We start from the raw sequence: 27,252 nt of genomic DNA on the forward strand, positions 1-27,252 counted from the left end.
CCCTGACTCCTGACCAGGCTCTGACCCATGATCCAGCGCCGACCGTCGATCCAGCATCGACCGACGATCCTGCCACGGCCGTCGACCCAGCGCCGATCATGGTGGATACACCGGTCATCCCGAGGTTCCATCAGTCGAAGAGATTGATTCCGAAGGATGATCGCGGCCTTATCTTCCTTTATTGTTTTTGTTTTTCTTTGCGCACTTGTAGCCGGGCTTCGGCCCGATTTTGTAGTCAAATGAACTTAAGAAATTTTTGGTTTCCTTTTCGACTTCCTTTTCTTGCCTGTCGGGATGCACTTGTAATCATGGGGTCATAAGGTCGGAGAGCCGCAGTCTTGGCGTGCTGCATTAGAACACCTAATGTTATCCCGAGTCGTTAGTCGAGATAGTCGGTGGTGCGGTATAGGGTAAGCAAGACGAACCCCGACCACTGATCGCTCGTCTTAAGACCTGGACCGAACGTCCGTCGTTAGGTCGTAAACCGAATGCCAGAGTCGAACGTACGTCGTCCTGACATGAGTCGGGGGTCGACCGACTTCTAGGCACGAGTCTGCTGAGTCGGTCGTGCCGGCGGAGTCGAAGGTCATTCGTGGGGAAGAAAGTCGACCGGCTTTCGGGTGCACCCCGATGACCCTAATGTCGTCCGATGCGATCGGTCGGACTGCGTCTGGTACATCGTCGCACGCAGTCGACGTGTCTGGTCGGAAAAGTGATGGCAAGTCGAGTTCCCCTTACCCAAACTTAGGTCAGGCACTTGTGTAGCGCCGTGTGATAAACGGTGGTAAGCCGAATACCCTTCGACCGGCCTTGACCCGGTCGGAAAGTTGCGAACGCGGCGTTGGTTGCGTTGGCGCTTTTGCCTTTCCCGACCGGAGTGGGGTCGGTGAGTTGGCCGATCGTTCTAGCCGAAAGTTTTAGATGTAGAAGGAGTGTAACTCTCATTTTCGTAGGTGCGTCGGTCCTTTAAGCGTTCGACACATCGTTGGCGGTTAGTCCGACGGCCCGCAGTAGAACGTTAAGTCCGTGTTGGGACGTCGGAGGCTCGCATTCCTTGGTGAGCACCGAACCACAGTCGAAGGGTCAAAATTCCAGACTCCAAAGTTTAAACTGAGTTCATATTCCAAATGGGGGAGGTACAGAGTTCACTGATAGTACAACCTCAGATTGTCGGCGTTCCAGGTCCGGGAAATGGGTTTTCCTTCCAGGGTTTCCAGTCGGTAAGCTCTCGGTCCGTAGGTGTCGGCTACCTTGTAGGGTCCCTCCCAGTTCGGGGATAATTTTCCCTGATCCAAGGGTTTTGAGACCTCCGCTTTTCTCAAGACCAGGTCGGAAGAGCTTCAACTTTATCCTGGCGTTGTAATATCGGGCCACCTTTTGTCGGTAAGAAGCCATACGAAGTTGTGCCTCGCGTCGGAGCTCGGGTAAGAGGTCCAAGTCGGCCCTCCGACACTCGGAGTTATCCGGCTCACGATATTGCTCGACCCTAGTTGATGGCAATCCGATCTTTAGCGGGATCATGGCTTCCGTTCCATAGGCCAAGCTGAAAGGTGATTCTTCGATCGGGATACGGGGTGTCGTCTAGTACGTCCATAGGATGGAGTTTAGCTCTTCGACCCAGAGGCCCTTGGCTTCATTCAGTCGGGTTTTGAGCCCATGCAATATGGTTCGGTTGGTCACCTCGACCTCGCTGTTGGACTGTGGATGCCCGACCGAGGTTAGTCGGTGCGTGATTTGAAATCTGGCACAGAAGTCTCTGAAGTCCTGGTTGTCGAACTGTCGCCCATTGTTGGCAATGATGGTGTTTGGCAGTCCGAACCGAAAGATGATGGACTTCTGTACGAAGTCCTCCATCTTTCGCTCAGTGATTTGTGCTAAGGGTTCGGCTTCCACCCATTTAGTAAAGTAGTCGATCGTGACGACGATGAATTTTCGTTGTCCGGATGCCGGGGGAAAAGGTCCGAGTATGTCGATTCCCCACTGGGCGAAGGGCCACGGGGCGATAACCGGAGCAAGCTGGCTGGCGGGTCGGTGTTGTACGTTGGCATACCTTTGGCATGGTTCGCACCTTCGAACCATCTCGACGGCGTCCTTCTTCATAGTGGGCCAGTAGTAGCCCTGTCGCAGAACTTTGTAAGCTAAGGACTTGCCCCCCAAGTGATCGCCGCAGATTCCTTCATGTACTTCCCTGAGGGCATAGTCCGCGTCGGTGGGCCCCAAGCACTTCAGCAGGAGAAGGGAAAATAACCTTTTGTATAGTCGGCCGTCGATCATCACATATTGGGAAGCTGCCCATCGGAGTCGCTTGGCTTCCGCAGGATCTTCGGGAGTAGATCCGTCGGTCAGGTACTGAGCGATCGGGTCCATCCAGCTTGGCTCCGTCGCCAATTGCAGCACCTCTTCGACCCGATCGACGCTCGATCGTTCAAGACTTTCCACGAACGTCCGGCCCAAGGCGCCGTAGTCGGATGTCGCAAGCCTGGAGAGCGCGTCGGCCCGAGAATTTTCTGCCCTGGGGATGTGGAAGATTTCGAAGTACTTGAAGGGTGCAGCGAGATCTTTTACTTTTTGGTGGTACTTGGTCATGGTCGGATCCCATGCCTCAAACTCGCCTCGGATTTGCCCAACGATCAATTGAGAGTCGGAGAAAACTTTGAGTCGATCGACCCCGAGCTCCAATGCCAACTTCAAGCCGGCGACGAGTGCCTCATACTCGGCCTGATTGTTGGAGGCCTTGAAGTTGAATCGGAGGGCGTGTTCGGTAACCACTCCCTCCGAGTTGGTGAGCAGGAAACCGGCCCCACTCCCTCGAGCGTTGGAGGCTCCATCGATGTGCAACACCCAGGCCGAATCAGGGTCGCAATCGGAGGTCCCGACCTCCGCGGGGCTCCCCGCCCCCGACTGCAGGTCGGTCTCGGGCATTCGGCGATGAAGTCGGTCAGGACCTGAGCTTTGAGAGCAGGTCACGGCCGGTATTGGATGTCGAATTCGCTCAGTCTCACAGTCCATTTCACCAGTCGTCCCGACGTGTCGGGACGGTGCAGGATCGCTCTTAGGGGCTGGTCGGTGAAGACCATGATAGCGTGTGCCTGTAAATACGGATGGAGTTGCTGTGCTGAAATGACTAGAGCGAAAATCATTTTCTCTACTTTCGAGTACCGAGTCTCAGCTTCGTGGAGCACCTTGCTGACATAATATATCGGTTGGTGAACCCGATTCTCGTTCTCTCGGACGAGCATCAAACTAACCGCCTCCGAAGAAGTAGCCAGGTAAAGGTACAGGACCTCCCCGACCTCTGGTCTTACGAGGAGTGGCGGAGAGGTCAGGTACCTCTTCAGTTCCTCGAAGGCTTGCCAGCATTCGTCCGGTCAAGAGAACTGCTTGGCTTGTCGCAAGGTTTTAAAGAACGGGAGGCATCTCTCAGCCGACCGAGAAATGAATCGGCTGAGCGCGATGATTCTTCCGTTGAGTTGCTGCACCTCCTTCTTGGTGTCCGGATGTCGCATATCGACGATGGCCCTGATCTTCTCGGGGTTAGCCTTGATTCTCCGTTGCGAGACGAGGAATCCTAGAAACTTCCCTGAGGTCACTCCGAAGGCGCACTTGATCGGGTTCAGCTTCATTCGGTGTTGTCGTAGAGTGCGAAAAGTTTCTTCGAGATCCCGGACATGATCCGAAATTCGCACACTCTTTACCAGCATGTCGTCGACATACACTTTCATGTTGCATCCGATCTGATCTTTAAAGAGCTTGTTGACCAATCGTTGGTAGGTGGCGCCAGCGTTCTTCAGTCTGAACGGTATTACTCTGTAGCAGTAGAGGCCCTTGACGGTCACAAAGGCGGTGTGTTCCTCATCTTCGAGTGCCATCCGGATCTGGTTGTACCCTGCGAAGGCATCCATGAAGCTGAGCAGCCAATAACCGGACGTCGCATCCACCAGCTGATCGATCTTCGAAAGTGGGAAGCTGTCCTTCGGACAGGCCCGATTCAAGTCGGTGTAGTCGATGCAGATCTTCCACTTTCCGCTGGCTTTTTTCATCATTACGATGTTGGCGAGCCAATCGGGATAAGTGGTCTCCCTGATGAAGCCTGCTTCGAGTAGCTTATCCACCTCCTCGTCGATGGCTTTCTGTCTTTCTAGAGCGAAAGATCTTTTCTTCTGCCTTACCGGCCTCATTGCTGGGTCGATGTTGAGTCGGTGGGTCATCGTCTCTGGGAGAATTCCCGGCATATCCGCCGCCGACCAAGCGAATACGTCGGTATTCGCCCTCAGTAGCTCTGTCAAATGCCGTCGCTCGGGGTCAGGTAACTGAGACCCGACCGACACTTTTTGGTCGGGGCTTCCCGCTATCGCGATGGGAACGAGCTGTTCGACCGGCTCGCCCCGCTCTCCTTCCTCCCATTGGTCCAGCTTATCGACTGTCAGGGGGCTCTTCGATTCGTTACTTTGAGCGGAGATCTGAAAGCATCGACGGACGAGGTGTTGATCCCCGTGCATCTCCCCGACGCCGTTTATGGTCGAAAACTGAACCAAGAGGTGATACGTCGAAACTATCGCCTTGAGGGCATTTAGTCCGGGCCTTCCAAGTATGGCGTTGTAGACCGAGGGCACCCGGACGACCGCAAAAGTCAGGAGGATCGTGCTTTGTCGTGGTTCGACTCCAGCCGTCATGGGCAGGGTGACCTCTCCTTCCATCGCGACAACGTCTCCATCAAAGCCTACCAGGGGCGTAGAGACTCTCTTGAGTCGGTCGGTCGATAGTCGCATCCGGGAGAAGGTCGAGTAAAACAAAACGTTCGTTGAACTTCCATTATCTACAAAGATTTTTTTCACATCGTAATTCGCTATTGTTGCCGAGACAACAACAGCATCATCATGGGGGGTTTGGATGCCCCGAACATCTTCTTTTGTGAAAGTAATTACATCATCCGGGCGTGGCTTCTTCGCCGGCTCCCCTCCAGCAGACATCCCCGGGCCCAACCGTTTGGAAATCACGTTGATGACCCCAGCCGTAGGTCGATTATCAGTCGCTTCTTGGGTCGGCTGGGGTCGTCGGTCGGCAATGGGTTGGGTTGGCGGGTTCCTTCAAAATTTTTCGAGGTATCCCCGATGGATGAGAGCTTCGATCTCATCCTTAAGTTGGATGCATTGTTCGGTATTGTGGCCGTGGCCCCGGTGGAATCGACAGTATTTTCGCCGGTCGAGGCCCTTTGCCTTCAAAGGCGGAGGCCGTCGCAGGTACTCTTTCCCTTCGATCTCCATCAAAATCTGCGCACGAGGAGCCGAGAGGGGAGTGTAGGAATCGTACCTGGGGCGTGCCGGCCTCGGGCTCCGACGTTGGGGCGACCTCTGGTCCCGTCGTGGGGGTGAGACCCGACTATCGGTCGGGGGCCTGCTATGCACAGCAGGGTCCCGACCCTTCCTCCGCTTCTCCTTCGGGCCTTTGGGCTCGGCCAGACGCCGGTCGGAAGCTCCCTCGTCTGCACGCATGTACTTGTATGCGCGCTCCAGCAGCTCAGCGTACGTCCGGGGGAGGGTTTTGTCCAGGGAGTAGGTGAACCGGGATGCCCTCAGCGCGCGCTTCATGGTCGAGACGGCCATGTCCTCATTGAGGTCCCGAACTTCGAGCGTGGCCGCGTTGAATCGCACCACGAAGTGTCGGAGCATCTCATTTTCTCCTTGTTTAAGAGAGAAAAGGCTGTCTGACGTTCGGGGCGGCTTTCGGCTGGTGCTGAAGTGGGCCGCGAAGGAGTGCTCAAGCTGTCCGAAGGAGTGGATACTTCCCGATCGAAGACTGGAGTATCAGGCCCTGGCAGCTTTGCGTAGCGTGGCGGGGAAGCCGATGCAAAAGAGAGCGTCGGTTGCCCCCTGGATCGTCATGAGAGCTCTGTAGCTCTCCAGGTGGTCGATCGGGTCGGTGGAGCCGTCGTAGGGCTCCACGTGTGGCATTTTGAACCGACTGGGGATCGGCTCGTCAAGGATGAGTCAGGAAAGAGGTTGGACGGTCTGAAAGTCAACGTCGTTCGAGGACTTCTGCCCGTCTACCTGCAATTGGGCAAGCCGACGATCGATCTCGTCAAACCTGCGTTCGTAGTCGTCGATCCATCGGTGCTGGGAGACCCCAGGAGTGGAGTCTCCGGAGGAGTCCGAAAGAGAGGCAGACGGCGTCCGCGGTCGCTTCTCCTTCCTTGCTCGTTCCAGCTGGGAAGGGGAGGGCCGTCGAGACCGATGGGCGTCACGCCGTGGGTGCTCCTCCTCCTTCCGATGGGAGCGGGGTGACAGGGGCTCCGGAGAAGGCGACGGTGATCGGTGCGGGCATCGGCGGCTACTCTTGGAGGGTATCGGACGCACCGCCGGTTGCTTGCCCGGGGAAGGCGGCAGCCGGATCGGTTGTTGCTGAAGGCTTTTGATCGCATCCGTCAGCACGGTCATCTGCCGAACTATTGCCGCGATCTGTGCCTCCGCGGTCACTGCGGGATGCGGAGAGCTGGGCTCCGCCATGGAGGGTGGAGGGGAGGCCTCTTCCCAGCGGGAAGAGCGCCTCGCCGATCCAGTGACCCTCGACCGTTGAGCTCTTGTCTTTGTCATCTCGAATTTTGTGGGGATAGTGTACCGTTACAAGGACCCATAGCGTCCTGTATGCTGGACTCCCCGTCCTAAGCAGGAGAGCCTGGCCCCTACCTGGCGCGCCAATCTGTTGCGGCCAATCCCCTCGTCGTCTGGTCGCCGGGACGAGCACCTGCAAAAGAAAGTCCACGCTGACTGGAGGCAGCTCCGGCGGGGACCCTCCGACGGTCAAGTCAGAGAGGAGACTGGGCAACAGTAAAAAGGAGACAAGGAGCTCTACGGGGAGAGAGAGAGAGAGAGAGCAAGCCTGAAACTTTTTTCTGAGAGGCCCCTTAGCACTGTTGCCTTCCCCGATTTATAGTTGGAGGTGGTATGGCCTCGTCGTCGGTGACGTAGACAACTGGAGAGTTGTCAAATCACCGGAAGTTGTCACATCGTTGACAAAGTTGACAGGTCCTAGGAATTAATTCCCGTCCTTAGCAGAACAGCGCCCCAGGCTTCCTGGCAGGGTAATGCCCCCTGGCGCTCGTGCGGCGTTTACTTGATGGGACTGCAGCCCACGCCGCTCATCCGACGTCTAGGAAGGCCTATAGAGGTGGGACGATAGCCATCCAAACTGATAGTGAGTCGTCGGCGTCCCATCCGATGGAAAGTCGGTGATGGGGAGTCGGCCTTCAGGCGATCGGAGGCGACGTGGGGCCGCTAGGCCGATCCACTCCGATCGGGATGCAATCGATAGTCGCTGTCGGTGTCGCCCGTGGTCGATCGGGAGGAGTCGGTCGGATGGAGTCGGTCGGCCGAATGGAGTCGGTCGGATGGAGTCGGTCGGTCGGATGGAGTCGGTCGGTATATCCCAACAGTATAGAAAGTGATTACATAAGAAAATGATGAGATGCAAAATTATAAATAATAGTGAAAGAAATATGAGGGAAAGTTTGGTTGGCCAAATCTGTTTAGGCGCACCAACTAAGACCGCATATATATTCCTCCGGAATTCCAAGGATCAATGAAAATGATATGATAGATACTAATTCATAATGGCTGCTATATCATAATTAGAATTTATAGCCTTTGTATACTTGATTTGGATTATGTTGGTTGTTAAATCATAAGTCATTTCTTACTACATATATTTTTCCCTCTCTACCTCTTTATGTGAGTTAAATAACCAATTCTACTCAATTTTGAATTATTGAACCATCCATTATCTAAACACCAACATCTTTCTTCTTAAAATCTGATTTCTTATTAAAAAATTTAGTCAAACTTTTAAATACTTTGTGCCATGCAATATATATAACACAAAAATCTACACTTAAGCCTTTATTGTTTTTTTTATTGATAAGACAAACTTATACCACTTGCCATGGGTGAACCGTAGGTAAAACTAGAAAAGGCCTTGGATAAGAAAATAGATTTTCTTTTTTCTTTTATTACTTTTTCATGTATCATTGGTAGAGAGGCTATATTTGAAAGCAAAATATATAAAAATATTAAGAAGGTTGATCATAAACTATCACCATCTATATTCATATAATCATTACTTTATATTCATTATTTTTATTTAAAAATATTATATTATATTTATTAATATTAATTTTATAATTATTATTATTAATTTATTATCAAATTAAGTTATTAATTTCAAAAAATGATAAATTATGTGACTTATAACCCACACACAACGTGCAAGCACAAAATTAGTTTTTGAATTAAATGATAGATGGAGATTATCCATTCTTCTAATCTTATCTATCCATCCTCTCTCATGAGTCCAACCAAATATAAAGTAAGACATCCTAACTATTCTTTAACTGCCATGGTATAACCTTTTTGGCCTAATCTTTAACATATTTTTATTGTGCTTGTAGAGATGGAATCTTACTTTGACGGTGACTTTAATTCTATTTGAAATGAGAGAGGAGATGGAAGGCCGAGACAAATTAATAGGAAGCTCGAAAGACTTATTAAAATTATATTAAATTATAAAATTTTTTAATAATTTAAATTTTTTTAATTTTATCTTGAACTTTAAATTAATATAAATAGATACGACTGACAAAATATAACATAATCCGTCAATCCGATCTGTATTCGATCCGTCATAAACAGATTTGGATTTAAGCTAAACAGATTTGGGTCATAAATAGATCGACCCATTTAATATGTTTAATAATTAGATCGAATATGAGTTTTAGATATCTGACCTGTTTAATCCATTTAATCCATTTAATATTCAGATCGAATTGAGTCAGATAACCTATTTAACCTGTTTAACTTATTTCTGACCCATTTAACCCGATCTGTTTAAATTGTTTAACGCATTTAAGATCTGTTTAACCTATTTAAAATCTGTTTAATCTATTTCTGATCTATTTAACTCGATCTGTTTAATCTATTCAATTTGTTTAATCTGTTTAATCTAATTTGATCTATTTAATAAATAGATTAAATGAATTGAATTAGATTATTTGTTTAATAAATACATCGGATTCATGTTTGAAATTTTAATCTATTTAATAAATAAATTAAATTTAAATTAATTATTTTTTGTTTCGATTTATTATAATTTAATTTATTTATAATTCGATTCAATCTGATTATTATCCCTATAAATAGATCAGCTGCCTTCTACCTGGTAACCCCAAACAAGCCCAAACAGATGCATAGTTTAGCCATGTTACATATATCGTTAACGATGCCGGCTGCTGATTTATTGGGGTCCACGAGGTTTATGCCCGTTTAATCACCACGTCGTGCGCGTTACAACGCCAACCACAGATCGCTGGACCCTCTCCCGCTTGGTTGATACACGCGTCAGTTTTTGATTCGTCCGGACACGCACCCCATTTTCTTAGAAAGTGGGGCGATCCAAAATTCCCATGTCTTCTCTTCGCTTTCGCATCCGACCTAGGGCTTCACTTGGCCTCCTATCTGTCGGATCGATCCCCGTGGATGGTGGCAGGCCGGCGCGGCTTCCAAGGATTCGGCGACCAATTTAGGTGAGTTCTTCTCCCTCCCTTCCAGTCTTCTCTCTTTCTTCTTATCCCTCCCTCGGAGATGTCTTTTTATTGATCTTTTCTTCGGTCTTTCTTGTTAAACAAAACTCCAACGTTGACATGTTTTCATGTGTAAGAAAGTGCAGATTATGATTAGATCGGGACAAATTGGAGCAAGAATTGAAAGATCCCATAAAATAAAGCCTGTTCTTATAGATACGACATAATTTGTTGCTTGTGGCTATTGTAGCTTGTGAAATGTTTAAGGTGTCTAGTAGAGAGGGTGATGTTTTATTTTTCTTTTAATATTTTGGGTTTTGTGTTTCTGATCGTCATACTTTGATTATATTTGATTATGGAACGATAGGGCTGTCGTTAATCCAGTGATTTCTGACCGATTATTGAATTTTGGGTGTTTGGATGTTGGAAAAGGGAAGGAAAAGATGAGTTTTAGGGATTTCTTGAGATTTTTTTTGGATATTTACACGTCTTCATAATTAACTTTAAATTGATATTAAAATATCTTTGTTGTTTTCCTTCGTACTTTGAATTGGTTACAATGTTTAATTCATTGCTAAGATTAGTTCCACCGAGGCTCACATTATGTTGATCCTTTTGGTGTTTAGTGGTGTAGTTAAATTCTCAACATTGTGATTTGAAGTTCCATGCTTTATAGGGATAGTTTAATTAGTCAAGGTGCACGAGCACTAGCATTGTTGAGGAAATTAGATCATGACAAATTGGATGATAGCAAAACTTGAATATTGACAGGGAAGAGTACAGACAATGACTGGAACAAGGGTTGGGAGGTCCCATAAAACAAATCTTGTTCTTTAAGATAAGACATAATTTGTTTTTTTGTGTCTATTTTAACATGTAAAATGTTTAATGTGCCTAGTAAATGAGTAATGATTTTTTTTTAATTTTTAAAATTATGTTCCAGGACCATGGTTTGCATTGCTTGATTGACATAAATTCAGTGTTTAAATTTGTTAGCTATTTGTTCCCCAAACAAAAAGAAAAAGAAGATAGTTATCTGATAGAAGAGGTTTTTGTAACAGATTCTGCAGAAATGGTGAGGCTCCAAACATATGCTGGGTTCAGTTTCCTGGCCACCATTACAGCAATATATTATGCATTTAACAGCAGAGGGCAATTTTATCCAGCTATGGTGTATCTCTCCACTTCAAAGATCTGTTTTGTGCTTCTTTTAAACATGGGTCTGGTCATCATGTGTATAATGTGGCAGCTAGTCAAGCGTTTGTTTCTTGGTTCTCTAAGAGAAGCAGAAGTTGAGAGGCTGAATGAACAATCATGGAGGGAGGTCATGGAGATCCTTTTTGCTATCACCATATTCCGGCAAGATTTTTCTGTATCTTTTCTTACAATGGTCACTGCCCTTCTATTGATCAAAGCCTTGCACTGGTTGGCTCAAAAGAGAGTTGAACATATTGAGACAACTCCATCTGTACCTATGCTGTCTCACATACGCATAGTATCTTTCATGGTGTTTCTTCTTGTTCTGGATTGTCTTTTCTTATATAATTTTTTGAAGTCCTTGATACAGACACGGCAAGCATCGGTTGCTCTCTTCTTTTCATTTGAGTAAGCCATTCAAGTCCTTTTAGCTGTTGTCACAAAAGCTTTATGTAATTTTCTTGGTATTTCTTAGTTGTGATGTAAAAGCAATTTTCCAACTGTTACCTGATTTATTGCTGCTTGTCATCTTTCTGTAGGACTCAGTGAATCTGTTTGTATGTACATCTTGAGCTTTATCCATTTACTAAGCCAATCATATTTATTTTTTGGGGTAAAAATCAAACTTAAAAGGTGTACTAGATGTTCTAATAAAAAAGGTATACTATAATTGAATTTCCAGTAGTCCTTGCGGACAATTCCAGGACAGTATGAAAGATGAAACAATGGAAGCCATTCACAATATTGCCACCTATAATGTCAATATCCAGCTCTCCTAATCTGAGATGAATAGCTATTTTATACAATACTCTAGCATTTCACTTGCCTATGTGTTCTTTGTAGATTGATTATTCACTTAATTGGTTTTTGGTATTGAGAATGTTCAGTGCTCCTCCTCCTCTGAAGACCCAAGGGAGTGACAAGATAATAGTATAAGCTTTGAGGCTTAGACTTGTGAGTAAAGAATGTAAGAGTACCCTGTGTTCTCCTTTTTTGATGACCCAAGGGAGTTGGAAAATGATTGTGTAAGCTTTGGGGTTTAGACTTGTAAGTTAAGAATTTGAGAGTCCATGGTTTGTAGACATTTTGCTTTTCTCCTTGCAACATGACAGTATAAACTTTGGGTCTTAGACTTGAGATTGTGAGAGCAGGTTTTATCAACATTTAGCATGGGTTCCATGTGTTAAGATGCATTGAAATGTATGGAGAATTAACCTTGAAATTTTTTGTGTAATATAAAGGATAAAAAGATATGCACATATATGCACAAACACCGGTGCTGGGTTAAATCTAGTGTTCTATGGTTCTCAGAACGTAAAGTGAACAATGACTATTTTTCTATTTGAACATTGCTAACAAAAGGGACATCAGGTTGGAATCCAAGATCATTGAAAAGATCAAGATAAATGTGGCTAATCCTAGTCACGTGAAATAAAAACCAGAGGAAGGGCAAAGATAGTCGATTAATGAAGTTTTACTGTCTGTAGGGGAGGTTGGCTTTGATGGACTGTAGTTTGCAGTTTGCTTTACGGTTCTCATCACCCTAGCAATAATGCTGTTTTTGAGGGATTTGGATTGTTCTAGGAGGAAGGCTGGTTCTTGATTTATTGATCGAGATTTTAAAATCAGTTGTTTCTCTTATGAGATAGAGGGTGTATGTTGTTTGAGCAGAAGCATGGATTGTTTATGTAATTTTATCAAGTAAAATGGTCATCTTGATCTCTATTTTCATTTCGAATGAATGTATCTAGAGTAACCTGTGAAGTGACCATTTGATCATGAAGATCTCATTGTTTTTGTTATTGAAGATGGTGATCAATTTTTGTTTGTGTGCCAATGTGGTCAATTTTAATTTTTCTTTTTTAATCATGTATTGATTAACAAGGATTTGAGTGGTGAGGGTTAGAAGCCTCTGTTGTGTGAACTTGAATAGGTTCAGCACTGGTAGTATCTTGTTAGAAGTTTGAAAGAGGAAGCATATGCATGAAGGAAAGCCTTTGGAGATGTGGATTTTAGATAGGATGGAAGATGGAATCTGTTGGTAGGACGTATAAGAAGGATGTAGTTTCTTTTGGAGATATTGGATGGTGAGGTAGCTTATCGGTTGGAATGTGGGGTGTTTGGGAAGGGTGGATAGTTCGGAGGTGAACTTCTCTAATATCCAAATATTTAAATGCCACAAATAGTATTGGCAGTTTGTTGGGTTCAATAATTTCTTTAGACTATTACTCCTGTGTGAAACTCAGTGCCTTAATTGATGAGACTGATTAGTTAACCACAGTGAAGCAAGATGATTTTTGAAAGCATTTTAATTATAATTACGGAGATTGGAGCACTAGACGATGTTGAAGAGTAGAAAATGTAGGATAAATTGATGACAGTCTGTTGAGATGGTATGTCCTTCTTAGATGTGCATGAATGTAGCCAATTTGGAGGGGGTCGGGTGCAACCAACACTCCAAAAATATATACTGGAGTATTTTATGGCATGATGAGGTGACAGTGAAGACTGCCATGATGGAGAATGTGCTTTAAATAGAAGTTCCCTAAAATTATTCATAATGATGAAATTGAGTCTCATTATTTCCATGTTTGCATGACCATAAGCTGAATAGCCACCTGTAACAGGAGCGTTGGTACAACAAGATGTAGACATTGATCACCAGATGGATGGGAGATACCTTGTTAGTTATAGTGATAGATGATTTACATTCATAGTAACTTCACATTCAATTATTTGAATTTATACTGTCCAGTTATTGTGCTGGCTTGACCTCTTTATGGGCCTTATGTTTGTCTTGATTTCATGCTTTATTGACCAAATGATCAGTTGAAGATGATCCTGTGTCAAAAGCTTGGCTTTTTAGCTTGTTATGAATATGAGTTGCTTTGAAGGTATTGTTGCTAAATTTCTTCTATTATGCTGTGGATTGTGGAACTTAATGCATATTTACATTCATATGATGCAGCAATATCTCCTACTGGAGTCACTGATAAACTTTTTCTGTCCTTCCCAATCAGCTCACAGAAAGCTTACTTTTAAGATATTGTAACTGAAATTTTCGCATTTTATTGGGATTGCATAGCTAATTGTAATTTATTTTATTTCAGATATACAATTCTAGCAACAACAACTGTGTCAATGTTTGTCAAATATGTTTTCTATGTGAGTGACATGCTTATGGAAGGGCAGTGGGAAAGGAAGGCTGTTTATACTTTTTACCTGGAACTTGTTCGAGACCTTCTTCACCTGTCTCTATATATATTTTTCTTCCTAGTCATTTTCTTGTAAGTATCTTTTATCCTCGGGTTCAGTATTTGGACATAAATAGACTGTGATGCAATATGATATATGCCTCTGATAGAAAAAAACATATTCTCCATTCTTGCAATAAATGTATACGCACTTGTTTACATGATTGAAATAAAAAGACTATAGAACATCTTATAAACAATTAAGTTTTCTAAATTAATTTCTGCTCCTCTTTACAAGTAGTTCTAGACTTCTGGCGCACTCGGTCAAACTATTGTCAGTCCCATTTTTTTGTTGTCTTCAATTAAAAATGTTCTAATTAATTGCAAAAACATTAGCTGATGCTATGCTAGTTGATTTGACTCAATTCATTATTTATGCATAAGGAATTTCCTGCTTTTCCAGGAGTTAATGCATATATGGATATACTTTTTATTTTTTGTTAAATAATTTAGTCATGCCTATTAAAATCATCTTTCTTGTCTTTTTTTTTTTTAATTTGCAATTTTCATAAACAACCCACAAATGCTTGTACGAATTTTGTTAACCATTTTGTTGTTTTAATTATTTTTTGAGGGAGCTTTAAGCAATTGATTTAATTTATGTTTCTAGAGGCTATCCTGCGATTTTTCCTTCTGAAGGGTTATTTTAATTGTATGTTGGGTGTTTATATCAGGAACTATGGTATCCCATTGCACTTGATCCGTGAGCTCTATGAGACATTCCGCAATTTCAGAATTCGTGTTGCTGATTATATCCGTTATCGCAAAATCACATCGAATATGAATGAACGTTTCCCAGATGCAACACCAGAGGAGCTTAATGTGTAAGCCCTTTACTTCGATTTCATTGTAAATTCTAATTCTATTATTTTATTCCTGTAACGCTTAGAACTTTAACTTACTGCAAATGCAGAAGCGATGCGACATGCATTATATGCCGTGAGGAGATGGTGACAGCCAAAAAGTTGCTCTGTGGACACCTTTTTCATGTGCATTGTCTGAGATCTTGGTTAGAGCGGCAGCATACTTGCCCTACATGCAGAGCCTTGGTTGTTCCCCCTGAAAACAGGCCAGCTGGATCTCGCCAACATGGAACTCCAACCGAATTTCATCAGACTGGTAAAACTTCTGATCTCTTATCTTCAATATCCATGATTGTTTAGCTTCCATGCACCAAATGGAACAACCTTCAACTTGAGAACTACAAAAATTTGCCACATAGAAAGTGTCAGGTGGTGCCATCTTTAGGTGGGAAGCAGTAAGAGAGGTGTGTAATAATAGTTTGTAGAATGTGGGAAAGGTTGGCCTTTTCTTTTTCTCATTATTTAATGGGAGACCTGGCACATGTGATGCATGTGAGAGGTGGATGGCTGTGGTTCCAAATCTGGGCAAATGCTTTCTATTATTTTTCTTAATTTAATAAAAAATTATCTCCCAATTTGGGAAGGTGCACACCTCTTGTTTCTCTCCCTTCAATAACATGGTGGGCCCTATTTATTTGAGCGTTGTTGTAAAAGATAAGCATTATCTTTTTATAAAAGATAAGCATAACTTAGGAGAGTAGTTTGAAGACGAGAGCAGCAGTGTGGAGATGCTGAAACATAGGCAGGTTGAACAAAAGTGAAAGACTTCTGGCTTAATATTAGAATAAATAGGGAAAAATTCCGTTTCCAATGAACTGGCTTGTTTTCTCATCTCCTTTTTCCCCAGAACAACTTCTGCTTGTCATCCAGTCCAATGATGGTGCTTCTTGGCTAGGGAACTAATCAAACTACACTACAGCAGTGATCTCTACATGTTGTCCTTTATTATTAGAGGCTCCATCGAACTCTGTCCAATTTTATAATCCATCTTTGCTAGCATATCTAGAAATTATTGTAGCTAGTCTGTTTCATGCGCTTGTTGTTTAGTTTTTCTTGCATATCAAGACCCTGTAGATTTTTCAGCTATGATTAAAATGTATGGGCATTCAAGTGTTTAGATTAGGTTTCCCTAGTTCTAGATTTTTCTAGCCAAGATTAGGAGGAATCTACCATCAATCAACAGCAGAGCTTTACCAATCCAGTTCAACTGCCATGTATACCTTTTGTAAAGTCTGTTGAAGAAGACACCCCATACAACATGTGCCAGTTCTCTCAAGCTGATTCCTGCAATTTCTGGAATCAAATATGGGGTGTGCTAGCCTTGCCTTTGTAGACAGCTATAACCACACTTTTGTTTAAAATTTATAGAATAGGTTGATTGACTTTGGCTTGTATGAGTTTATGGATAATTTTGCTTGTCATGCATGTCTTTTAAGCAAGATGAGAGTTAGCATTTGGTCATTGTTGTGGTGCTTTGTGAACACGAACATTTTTTTATATATGCAGGACCAGCAGTGGCTGGCACATCTACTCAGGACCCCGACAGCAGTGCAGTGGGTGACAATATAAGTCAGCACCAGGCAAGGCTTCGAGCTGCTGCCTTGGCTGCTTCATTATATGAGAAGTCATTTGCTCCAACAAACACATTTGTCTGGTGAGAATCATTATTTTTGAAGGAATTTAGTATGAACTAGTTATAATGCATGTGGAGATTTACATATGTTAAAATAACTGAACATAAAATAGTCTGATTAAAGTCAATAAAATCAACAGGCTCAACCCAGGGACCCAATCTATAACAGTGTAAATAACAGGACTTATAAATGGTCCTCTACACTGCTAAAAAGGACATGAATGGTCCATATAAGCACAAAGCTAAGGTTGACCAACCAAACTTGCATTGACTAATTTAAATTTGGTACAATCAACTCAAACTTGAACTAGTCCAACCTAATCTAATCAAAGCAATGTAAGATGGCTAGCGTTGCTCACAACTAATGAATAGATGCATCAAGTGAATAAGATAAATAAATTCGAGTCTGGTTAAGGTGAATCCATCTATCTTTAACTTATGATGGTTCAAGTTGGAGAATCTTGCCACGACTCAATTTATTTCTTGATAGAGAGTTGGGTGACCCATCTATTCATGCTATGACTCAATCTATCAGTCTATTTTTTTGAACTTGGTTTAGCCCATTGACCAGGTTGGCTCATTGACTTGAAGGGGCAATCCATCCAATAGAACAAAAATTAACAGTAACCATGCTATAAAATATAAGGACTTCAAATATATACTTCTTTGAACGCCTAGTCCCTTGCTTTCTGATTGACATGCGGGCCGTGCTAGATTTAATCACCACATTCTTGTGAGTGTGATTTTACTTGTTTTCCAGGGTATTTGAACTACCCGACAGCATGAGGCAAGGATGGAGTGGGAGTGAAAGAGAGAAATAGAGAGTTGGGGTACTTAAGTGCCTTCAGCATGAGGCTGGAATGAAAAAAGAATCGTTTGCATCACATTGAAAGTCAACTTCTTGTGTCTATGTTGAGAATTCATGTAACGGGGGAGAGGTTTTCCTCGGTGCAATTGTTTTAGGATTTAGATTCCTAAAATGCTCCTATGCTGTGTTTACCTTGTGAAATAAGAGAGGAGACAATACACCTTCCTGTGGGGAGATGCAATGAGGGGAGAAACTCTCTCCAGTTTGGACTCTTTCATTTACAACTCATACATCCTTTTTGGTTAATCCCACATATGCATAACCTCATTGATATACAGTACCTCATTATAGGGATATATGGTAAGGGACAAGAAACCTCTCTCCAATTTGAACTCTTTTCTGTTTAGAGCTTGCAAAAGTTCTTTGTTCGTTGGTCTCAAAAAGAAAAGAGTTGTTAAGGGTTTTTTTGGTCATATAAAATGACCAAAACTAATAGGAGTATTTTAGTATTATAAAAATTACTAGAAGGATAATTTTGAGAGTGGGATTGATGGTGGAGAAGTGAGCATGGTAGCAGGATCCATGGCAAGGGAGCCCCTCATCATTGGATTCCTGACAGAGAAGCCACTTGTTGCTGAATCTGTGGTAGAGGGTGTTCATCCGCCCTCTTCTTCTTTTTTCTTCCTCTTGTCCTCTCTTCTTCCTTCCTCCTTTTCTCCTCTCTGCATCTTTTTCTTCAGAGGGATTTGGAAACATGAGAGAGGGATCTGGAACCATGAAGGCTTTATAACAGGGAGAGGTGAACCTAAACGAGAGTGGGGAGTGATTGAATCCAACGATGGTTGACTGGTGGTTGAACCGGTAACCATTGACCCAGCCTCCATAATGGGTTAAACTGGGTCAACAGTTTCCAAACACAGAGTAGTGACTATTGCAAGTTGGCTTGGATTTGTTATTGTTACAACTGGAATTTAGAGACTTACCGTAGCTTAAGTCGTTAATAAAAACATTGGGCCATTCTTTTCCCCCTGTATAATTTTTCCCTTAGTATACTTGCTATTGCTGTTTAAGTGGAAAGTTGAATAGCTCATCTGATAATTCTCATCTTTATTTTTTTCAGGTCTTCAGATTACGCTTTGCAGCCCCAGATGATTATTCTAGAGATGGAGAAGCAATCAACTGGTGAAGAAGCACCGTCTGGACAACCGCCGCCATACCAACCTTCCTTTCAAAGTCAATACACTTTGACATCCATGCCTCCTGGCTCTAGTGTTATCTTCCATCAGAATTCTGCTGGCAATCCTGACCTACAACGTTCACTATTGAAGGCGCAGGAAAATCTTATTCAGAGTCAGATTGAGGTAACAAATTTTGTGCCAATACGATCTATAGCTATTATTGCCTTGTCATATTGCAAGCCACAATAACTTGTATGATATGATATTGTAGCAAAATCTCATATATTAACTTTAATGAGGCACCTTGCTGAAAATAATTTGGTGCATTTTTTGAAAGCTCCTATATTGATTCCATGTTGGAATAGAAATGTACATATGAGCTTTTTAATTAAGAGCAGACATAGGGCTTTCTTCTCAACCAGCTGCTGGTGTTTTCGAATCCACTGAATGAACCTCATATACTATTGTGATGCTCATTTTGCTTTGATTGCTTCATTGTTTTGTCGCCTTCTTTATGTACTGGATCCCTTTTGTATCTTGTCGTTGAAACCCCTTTTTCTCTCATTTCTTTGCCAGTTTCTGCAAGCCCGGTTGCAAATTCTACAGCAGCAGCAGAAGGCGGATCATGAGGTAAACAGTGGAGATGCAGTTCCCGCTGCCACTGATTACAAGGGAAAGGCTGTTGCTGCATCAAATTCTTCTGCATCTATAGCTGATTGTGGTCAACATGGGGAGACCGAAGATGCTGACACGGATTAAAATCCTGGAGACATGGCTGGGAGGGAGCAAGACATTCAAAAATGTAGTGAGCTCAGCTTGGATGAAAGTTCCCAAGCTTTTAGTACAGAAATTCATGTGGTGAAAGATTTTTGATGTTGTTTTGAGTTATTCCTTGTGTACGTCGAAGCTAGGTTGTGCATACTGGCCTTATAATCTCAATCCTGGCGGCATTGTTCATCCTTACCATGCTAATAATTAATTTCTATTTTACTACTATGACAGTCCTTGATAATAGTCGAAAGAAATTTAGCCTGTCCTGATTTCAACGACTAAGCAATAAGACCATTTTGAAGATTAATAATTAATCAGTTTTAAGACTTATCTGATTAGTTTAAAATGGGAACAGAAGAAAGGTGATTGGAATGGAAGATATCAAAGGATCCAAACATCGTACCAACAAACTTGGCCTTTCAATCACTTTGGCCTTTCAGTGGGACATGTAATGCAATTATAAACTCCAGAATGTAAGTTTCCATATATGATAAATCATGCAAGCACAGAATGTGATATTGTATCTGAAACATTGGATTCAATTATAAGCTCTAGAAAGTAAGTTTCTTAGAAATGATTCAACAATTGCTTCCAAACTGCTGCTTTACTTCAAATGTTCTAAAATTATTCTCTTCCATACCTGCTTCTGACAGCTATGGTAGATAATACTGTTCAGACACATAAAATTGAAGCATCTACTCACTTCTAAAGAATATTTTGTTTTGAACATCTTAAAGGGGGCATAAATGGGTTGATTTCCTAGTTCTAGATTCTTATAAAGTTTCTGCACACCAGATGTTTATTATCATTTGTTACACGAATGATTCTTACCTCCTAGAACTGACATATACTGATGGACTGCTAGTTGTAAAATTTCACCGACTGCATTTTCAGCACCCCTAGGAGTCTGCTTCCGATCAGGGAGGAAGAAGATGGATTCTGTATTCAACCGGCCAACAATTACTGTTTCCATGGCAGAGCAAACTTTTTAAAGATATTGGTATCTCCATAATTCCTAATTATCAGTTCTAATGCTTGAGAGCTTCATCCATTCCCTCCAATTAATATTGCAATCATATTAATGGTTTCATGAACTCAAAAATCAAGCTAATTAATAACTGAATGAACTTACGCAGGAAAAATGCATGACAATGAACTTATGCAGGAAAAAACCTTGACATGGCTGCGAGTAATTACTACTAAAGCATGAGTTAACGTGAAGTAAACTTCATCACTAATCAATGCATCTGAAAAATCTGAAACTATTCTTCATGTAAGATTGTTCTAACTTGCAATATTCCAGAAAATTCAAACAAGAATTTTGGTTTCTTACATACACATAAACATTGTCATGTCTCAAGATAAGCACATAATAGATGCCGCATGTCTGCAAGCAACCTATACAAGCATTCAAGCCAACGGATCAAGTCATAATAATTTCAGAGTAATATTAAAATTTCTTTAATCCTTGAAAAAATTATTTAATAAAGATCCAATCAAATCATTTTCATAATCAACTATCCTAAAGTAGCAAGAGTCTTAACATTCTAACCAATAATTATCATTCAAATCAAATAGAATATCTAATACTAAATTGAACTAACTAAGGTAAAAGTCTAGATGAATTAAGTTTCTCCAAACAATCTAGCGCACTCCTCTAAATCCCAAGCAATTCAATGTCCAGGATCTAAAAATTGAAAAAGAAAGAATAATGAGCTCCTAATAAGCAAAATAATACATCAAAGTGGGTTCTAAGCATTGTTAGGAGATAGTAAATTAGGCATAACTTATAGCATATCATTGACTGGGCATATCAAAATTCAGAGAATAATATTTCTTTTACTAATACTAATCCCACATCAGGCTATGGCTACATAATCCAGTGACATAGATCAGAGATATAATGCTCAAAGTGTCAGATAATAAATACCATTATTCTAATCATCAGTGGTGCGGTGTCAAAACTAATTTCTTCAATTACAAGTCAACAAGTCTAGTTTATAATCCCCATTAGCAAGGCCAGATCATAGTCATGCTGAGAATATATATAAATATAAAGGATAAATTACGGAGATATCTCTTATACTTTTTGTGATTTGCATTTACACCCCAAAAATTCTAATTTTTTTAATTAGACCTCAAAAGTTATATTTTTGTTGCAATGTGGCCCAGCCATCCAATAGAAGTCTTGTGATAATCCGGCCCGATGGGCCAAAAAAAAAAAAAAAGGCCCACAAAACCCATTTAAAAAAAAAAAAACCCCACAAAACCCATTTAAAAAAAAATAAAAGAAATATATATATATAATAATAATAATAATAATAATAATAATAAATACATGTTAGAGAAAGTTTCTCTCATCTCTCTGTTAAGTCTTTCTCTCTCTAGAATTGGACTTTCTCTCTCTACATTCTCTCTCCATTTTCTCTCTCTAAATTTTTTTCCTATTTTCTCTCTCTAGATCTTTTTATCTCTTTTTATGGATTTTGTCTCTAGGGTCATTCTCTCTCTCAGATTGTTTCACAGACCCTAGGAGAAACTTGAGATGAAAATATGATAATCTGAGACTACTCCGAAATTCGTGCAGTAGATCGGATCCCGATCCGATCCTTCTTCGAAATTGATAACATCGATCATGATTAATCCATATTAAGTCACCTTGATATAACCTCTGATGATCTCAATCATGATTGCCACTTTTGAAAGATATGAAGATTCTCTCTCCACTTTCTCTCTCTACTTTCTCTCTCATGACTGACTTTCTCTCTCTAAGAAGATCTATGAATCCTGTATCGAGTCATGCCTTTATCTTTTAGGGATTCATATTGACTCTAATAAGATGATCCAAAGTTGCTTTGATATTCGTGCTGTATGTCAACTTCATTTGGCCATATCAAGTATTTTTCAAATCCATTATTAAAAGAACCCTATTGATTGATCTTGACTTTAATTCGATCTATGCCTTACGATTTCTTGATCAAGTTACTTGAATCTGACCCTCAGATAAGAGATCCTGAATTGCCCTGGTATCTGGATGATCCGACACATCCGGTCAACAGTCCTCTTTCCTTATGATTTAATCTTATTATATTTATAGAATAGAAATTGATGATGACTTGATATTTTAAATAGGATTAGCTGATTCTTCTAACGAAGACTGAAGATCTAAGATGAACGAGGTAAGTAGATCTTATGCTCCTTATTTATTTTTAAATGATCATCTTTTTATGCAAAAAATTGCTATTGATGAAATCATAATTTTTCATAAAATAAAGATCGGCATATGTGATATGAAAAAGCATGTTTTATTATGAGCATTGATTTCATGAATATGTCTTATGAAAATAGCATGATTATGAAGCATGAATTTCATTATTTTTCCATCTATGTATATGTATGCTTTAAGAAAAAGATATAATGATTTCAAAGGCTCTCAGATGGCTATGAATGAATTTCTTCGGGAAGGTCGACATCCGGAGCTAGCATCCACACGAAACATGGCCCTGCCAGTGGGTATAAAGTTGGCACATAAATTAAGAACTCTGTCGATTAAGAAACATGGCCCTGTCACGGGTATAATAGTGACCTTAGCACGAATATCTGTGAGCAATGTTTTGAAACATGACATGAATACATGATGAAAATGATTTACGACTTATGATTGTGAAATATACATGATTTATGCATGCATGATGAGTTTATAACTTGTTTTGTTATATGCTCTATGAAATACTTTATTTTATATTACCTGCTATTTTTTAAATATTGCATTATCATGAAAAACTTATGTTTGATCCGATAAGGAAGCGCAAGTTCTACTTACTGGGCTAGTGTAGTTCATATTCTTTTTATTTTTTTTTTGTTTGAACAGAGAAATAAGGTTAGGATCGGCAAAAAGAATCCAAGCTTGAAGATCGGCATAGCAAGCTGAAAAATTTGACAACAAAAGTTTAATTTATTTTATAATCATGGATTTGTAGTTATTTATGAATGTTGAGATTCGGGTTAGTACTTGCTTTTGGATTTAGATGCTCTAAACCCATATTGGTTCGATTATTTGATGAATAATAGAATTGAATCTTTTTATTTGACAGATTTTAGATGATTATGATGGATTGGCTTCGTGTTATCGTGGACTCCATCCCTCGGTAGCATGGCCGTGTTATATCCCGGATTTGGGGCGTGACATTTTATGGTATCAGAGCTTAGGTTATAATCATTGGGGATTATGATATAAATGATATAAATGATTAGGATATGATAGAATAATATCAGAGCTTAGGTTTAAGATCATCGAGATTATAAAGTGATATCAAAACTTTATGTATGATCAATAGGATGTGATCGAGTGGAGTATAATGGATAATATCAGAGCTTAAGATTATGATCATTAAGGACGTGATAGAATGATATAAAGTTTAGGTTATGATCACTAGAAAATATGACTTAAGTGGTATTTGAGCTTAAGGTTATTATTATTCGAAATTGTGATTTTAGTGATATTTGAACTTGAGGCTAAGATCATGAGAAACATGATAGATATAAAAGAAAGGATTCAATAATTTGATTTCGAATCAATAGGTATTATGATGAAATTTATGCATAAGTGGCATATGATGTCTATAATAGAATTGACGAGTTATATCTTAGATTTCAATCAGCAAGGTTGATCTGAGTACGAGAAGTGTTGATCCTAGAATGAAGTGAGAGGTATTGATATATTATGTTAGGTATATTTAATGACATTGGAATACTAAATCTATACGGATAAAGGACATGATAACTTTACTGATTTTGATGTTAATTTCTTTGCAAAGAAAAATTGGTTTGGAAGTTGTCTAAATGATTGTAAGGTAAATCGAAGGTTAACTCAAATTAATTCTAGACATATGAGATTCTTGAGGAGTGGTGAAGCTTATGTAATAAGTTCAAACATAGAAGGTGGATGAAGATTTAATTTTGATGTGCTATGCTTAAGAGATAGTAATGACAAGGAAACCTTAAATTTTATCCTAAATTGTATATGAAATCTGAAAGTTAGATCTATCTTTGATTGATTTAACATACAAAGATATTTTTGATAGACTTAGATAATTTGGTAAGTTGAGAACAGAGTGCGCAGCAAAAGTGTGATGGTCTGAATTGATTAGAAATATTAACTCTTTAAATCAAAAGATATTATGAAATACGTTAGTTGTAAATAAGGAAGGATTTTACTGATAATAGATGGATGCTAGAGAGAAAATCTATCTGATCAAGAAAAGACTCAAAGCAACATAGGATAGACAGAAGAGTTGGGCAGATAGAAAAAGAAGAGAATTGGAATTTCACTTCAGTGATTATGTTTTTCTAAAAGTATCACCTACTAAGGGTGTCATGAGGTTTGGGAGACATGACAAGTTGAGTCCGCGATTTATTAGACCTTTTGAAATTTTGAATCGAGTAGGAGATGTTGATTACGAACTAGCTTTACCACCAGAATTATCTAAAGTGCACAATGTCTTTCATATTTCACCACTAAGAAAATTTGTACCTGATCCGAATAACGTAATAAAGTATGAGCCATTGCAAGTTCATGAAGATCTAACCTATGAAAAATTTTCACTCTGAATTATTGATCGAAAAGAGCAAGTTCTAAGATGGCGCATCATTCCGTATGTAAAGATTCATTGGAGTAATCATGAAGAGAGAGGCCACATGGGAGCTTGAAGATGATATGAAGACGAGATATCCACACTTATTTGTGAATGAAGGCATGTTAAATTTTGAGGACGAAATTTTTTTTTAAGGGGGGTAGAATGTGATAATCCGACCTAATGGGCTAAAAAAAAAAAGCCCCACAAAACCCATTTAAAAAAAAAAAGCCCACAAAACCCATTTAAAAAAAAAAAAAAACAGGGAGGAAGACTCCCGATCGGAGTCTTCCTCTTCCCCGATTTCGATCAAGAATCGGAGTCCTAGCGCCATTAAAAGACCCTAGGACGAGCTCTATAAGAACCCCTTCCTCTCCTCTAAGAGTAGATCCATCAGTCACCGACGATCGCCGGAGTTTTTCTCCGATTTTTCCGATTGAAGCTGCGGCCCCTTGACCTGTGCTCACCGCGATTTCACGCCGGTGGGGGTCATCGGATTTTGTCGTGCCTGTGGGCACGATTGCCGGCGACAGGTATCGCCGGATTTTGTCGAAAAAGAAAACCCCTGTCTGACCTCTTCTTTTTCCTGATTTTCCGACACCGACGGACACCACCGACCGTTGGCTCTGGCCCCTCCGAACTCGGGAGAAGGTCGCCCCTTGCCGCCGGCTACCGCCGGACGGGGAATGGCCGTGATCGGTCGGTCAAGGCACGGGGACCTCTAGGTCCCCTGTTTCGGCCCAAGAAGGCCGCGGGAAGAAGGAAAAAGAAAAAGAAAAGAAAAAGGAAAAAGAAAAGAAAAAAGAAAAAAAAGAAAAGAAAAGAAAATGCAAAATAAAAAAATAAAAAAATAAAATAATAATAATAATAAAATAAAAAAAAATTTCTTCTCTTTCTCTCTCTTCTCCCTCTTTCTCTCTCTAAAAAGAAAAGAAAAAGAAAAGAAAAAGAAAAGAAAAAGAAAAAGAAAAAGAAAAAAAAATATATATATATATAATAATAATAATAATAATAAATACATGTTAGAGAAAGTTTCTCTCATCTCTCTCTTAAATCTTTCTCTCTAGAATTGAACTTTCTCTCTCTACATTCTCTCTCCATTTTCTCTCTCTAAATTTTTTTCCTATTTTCTCTCTCTAGATCTTTTTATCTCTTTTTATGGATTTTGTCTCTAGGGTCATTCTCTCTCTCAGATTGTTTCACAGACCCTAGGAGAAACTTGAGATGAAAATATGATAATCTGAGACTACTCCGAAATTCGTGCAGTAGATCGGATCCCGATCCGATCCTTCTTCGAAATTGATAACATCGATCATGGTTAATCCATATTAAGTCACCTTGATATAACCTCTGATGATCTCAATCATGATTGCCACTTTTGAAAGATATGAAGATTCTCTCTCCACTTTCTCTCTCATGACTGACTTTCTCTCTCTAAGAAGATCTATGAATCCTGTATCGAGTCATGCCTTTATCTTTTAGGGATTCATATTGACTCTAATAAGATGATCCAAAGTTGCTTTGATATCCGTGCTGTATGTCAACTTCATTTGGCCATATCAAGTATTTTTCAAATCCATTATTAAAAGAACCCTATTGATTGATCTTGACTTTAATTCGATCTATGCCTTACGATTTTTTGATCAAGTCACTTGAATCTGACCCTCCGATAAGAGATCCTGAATTATCCTGGTATCTGGATGGTCCGACACATCCGGTCAACAGTCCTCTTTCCTTATGATTTAATCTTATTATATTTATAGAATAGAAATTGATGATGATTTGATATTTTATATAGGATTAGCTGATTCTTCTAACGAAGACTGAAGATCTAAGATGAACGAGGTAAATAGATCTTATGCTCCTTATTTATTTTTAAATGATCATCTTTTTATGCAAAGAATTGCTATTGATGAAATCATAATTTTTTATAAAATAAGGATCGGCATATGTGATATGAAAAATCATGTTTTATTATGAGCATTGATTTCATGAATATGTCTTATGAAAATAGCATGATTATGAAGCATGAATTTCATTATTTTTCCATCTATGTATATGTATGCTTTAAGAAAAAGATATAATGATTTCAAAAGCTCTCAGATGGCTATGAATGAATTTCTTCGGGAAGGTCGACATCCGGAGCTAGCATCCACACGAAACATGGCCTTGCCAGCGGGTATAAAGTTGGCACATGAATTAAGAACTCTGTCGATTAAGAAACATGGCCTTGTCACGGGTATAATAGTGACCTTAGCACGAATATCTGTGAGTAATGTTTTGAAACATGACATGAATACATGATGAAAATGATTTACGACTCATGATTGTGAAATATACATGATTT

At 40.7% G+C, this 27,252-nt stretch overlaps 1 protein-coding gene across 1 annotated transcript; it reads left to right on the plus strand.

Annotated features, from left to right (window-relative positions):
* Nucleotides 1–9,433: 9,433 nt before the first annotated feature.
* On the plus strand, nucleotides 9,434–19,497 carry LOC105060636 (ERAD-associated E3 ubiquitin-protein ligase HRD1B). The gene is made up of 8 exons (XM_010944424.4): nucleotides 9,434–9,571; nucleotides 10,630–11,173; nucleotides 13,876–14,052; nucleotides 14,694–14,843; nucleotides 14,933–15,138; nucleotides 16,389–16,536; nucleotides 18,444–18,684; nucleotides 19,078–19,497. Exons 2-8 carry the CDS (start codon nucleotides 10,641–10,643, stop codon nucleotides 19,258–19,260), a joined length of 1,638 nt encoding a protein of 545 aa, XP_010942726.1. The 5' UTR covers nucleotides 9,434–9,571; nucleotides 10,630–10,640; the 3' UTR covers nucleotides 19,261–19,497.
* Nucleotides 19,498–27,252: the final 7,755 nt, after the last annotated feature.

Source organism: Elaeis guineensis, chromosome 16 (assembly GCF_000442705.2).
Source record: "Elaeis guineensis isolate ETL-2024a chromosome 16, EG11, whole genome shotgun sequence".
In the NCBI taxonomy this organism is placed as follows: domain Eukaryota; kingdom Viridiplantae; phylum Streptophyta; class Magnoliopsida; order Arecales; family Arecaceae; genus Elaeis; species Elaeis guineensis.

Excerpts from the sequence above, each read along its gene's own strand:
- LOC105060636 (XM_010944424.4), top strand. The coding sequence starts at position 10,641 with ATGGTGAGGCTCCAAACATATGCTGGGTTCAGTTTCCTGGCCACCATT. Across the intron at positions 16,537-18,443 it reads CCAACAAACACATTTGTCTG|GTCTTCAGATTACGCTTTGC; the intron begins GTGAGAATCATT and ends TATTTTTTTCAG. Across the intron at positions 18,685-19,077 it reads TTATTCAGAGTCAGATTGAG|TTTCTGCAAGCCCGGTTGCA; the intron begins GTAACAAATTTT and ends TTTCTTTGCCAG.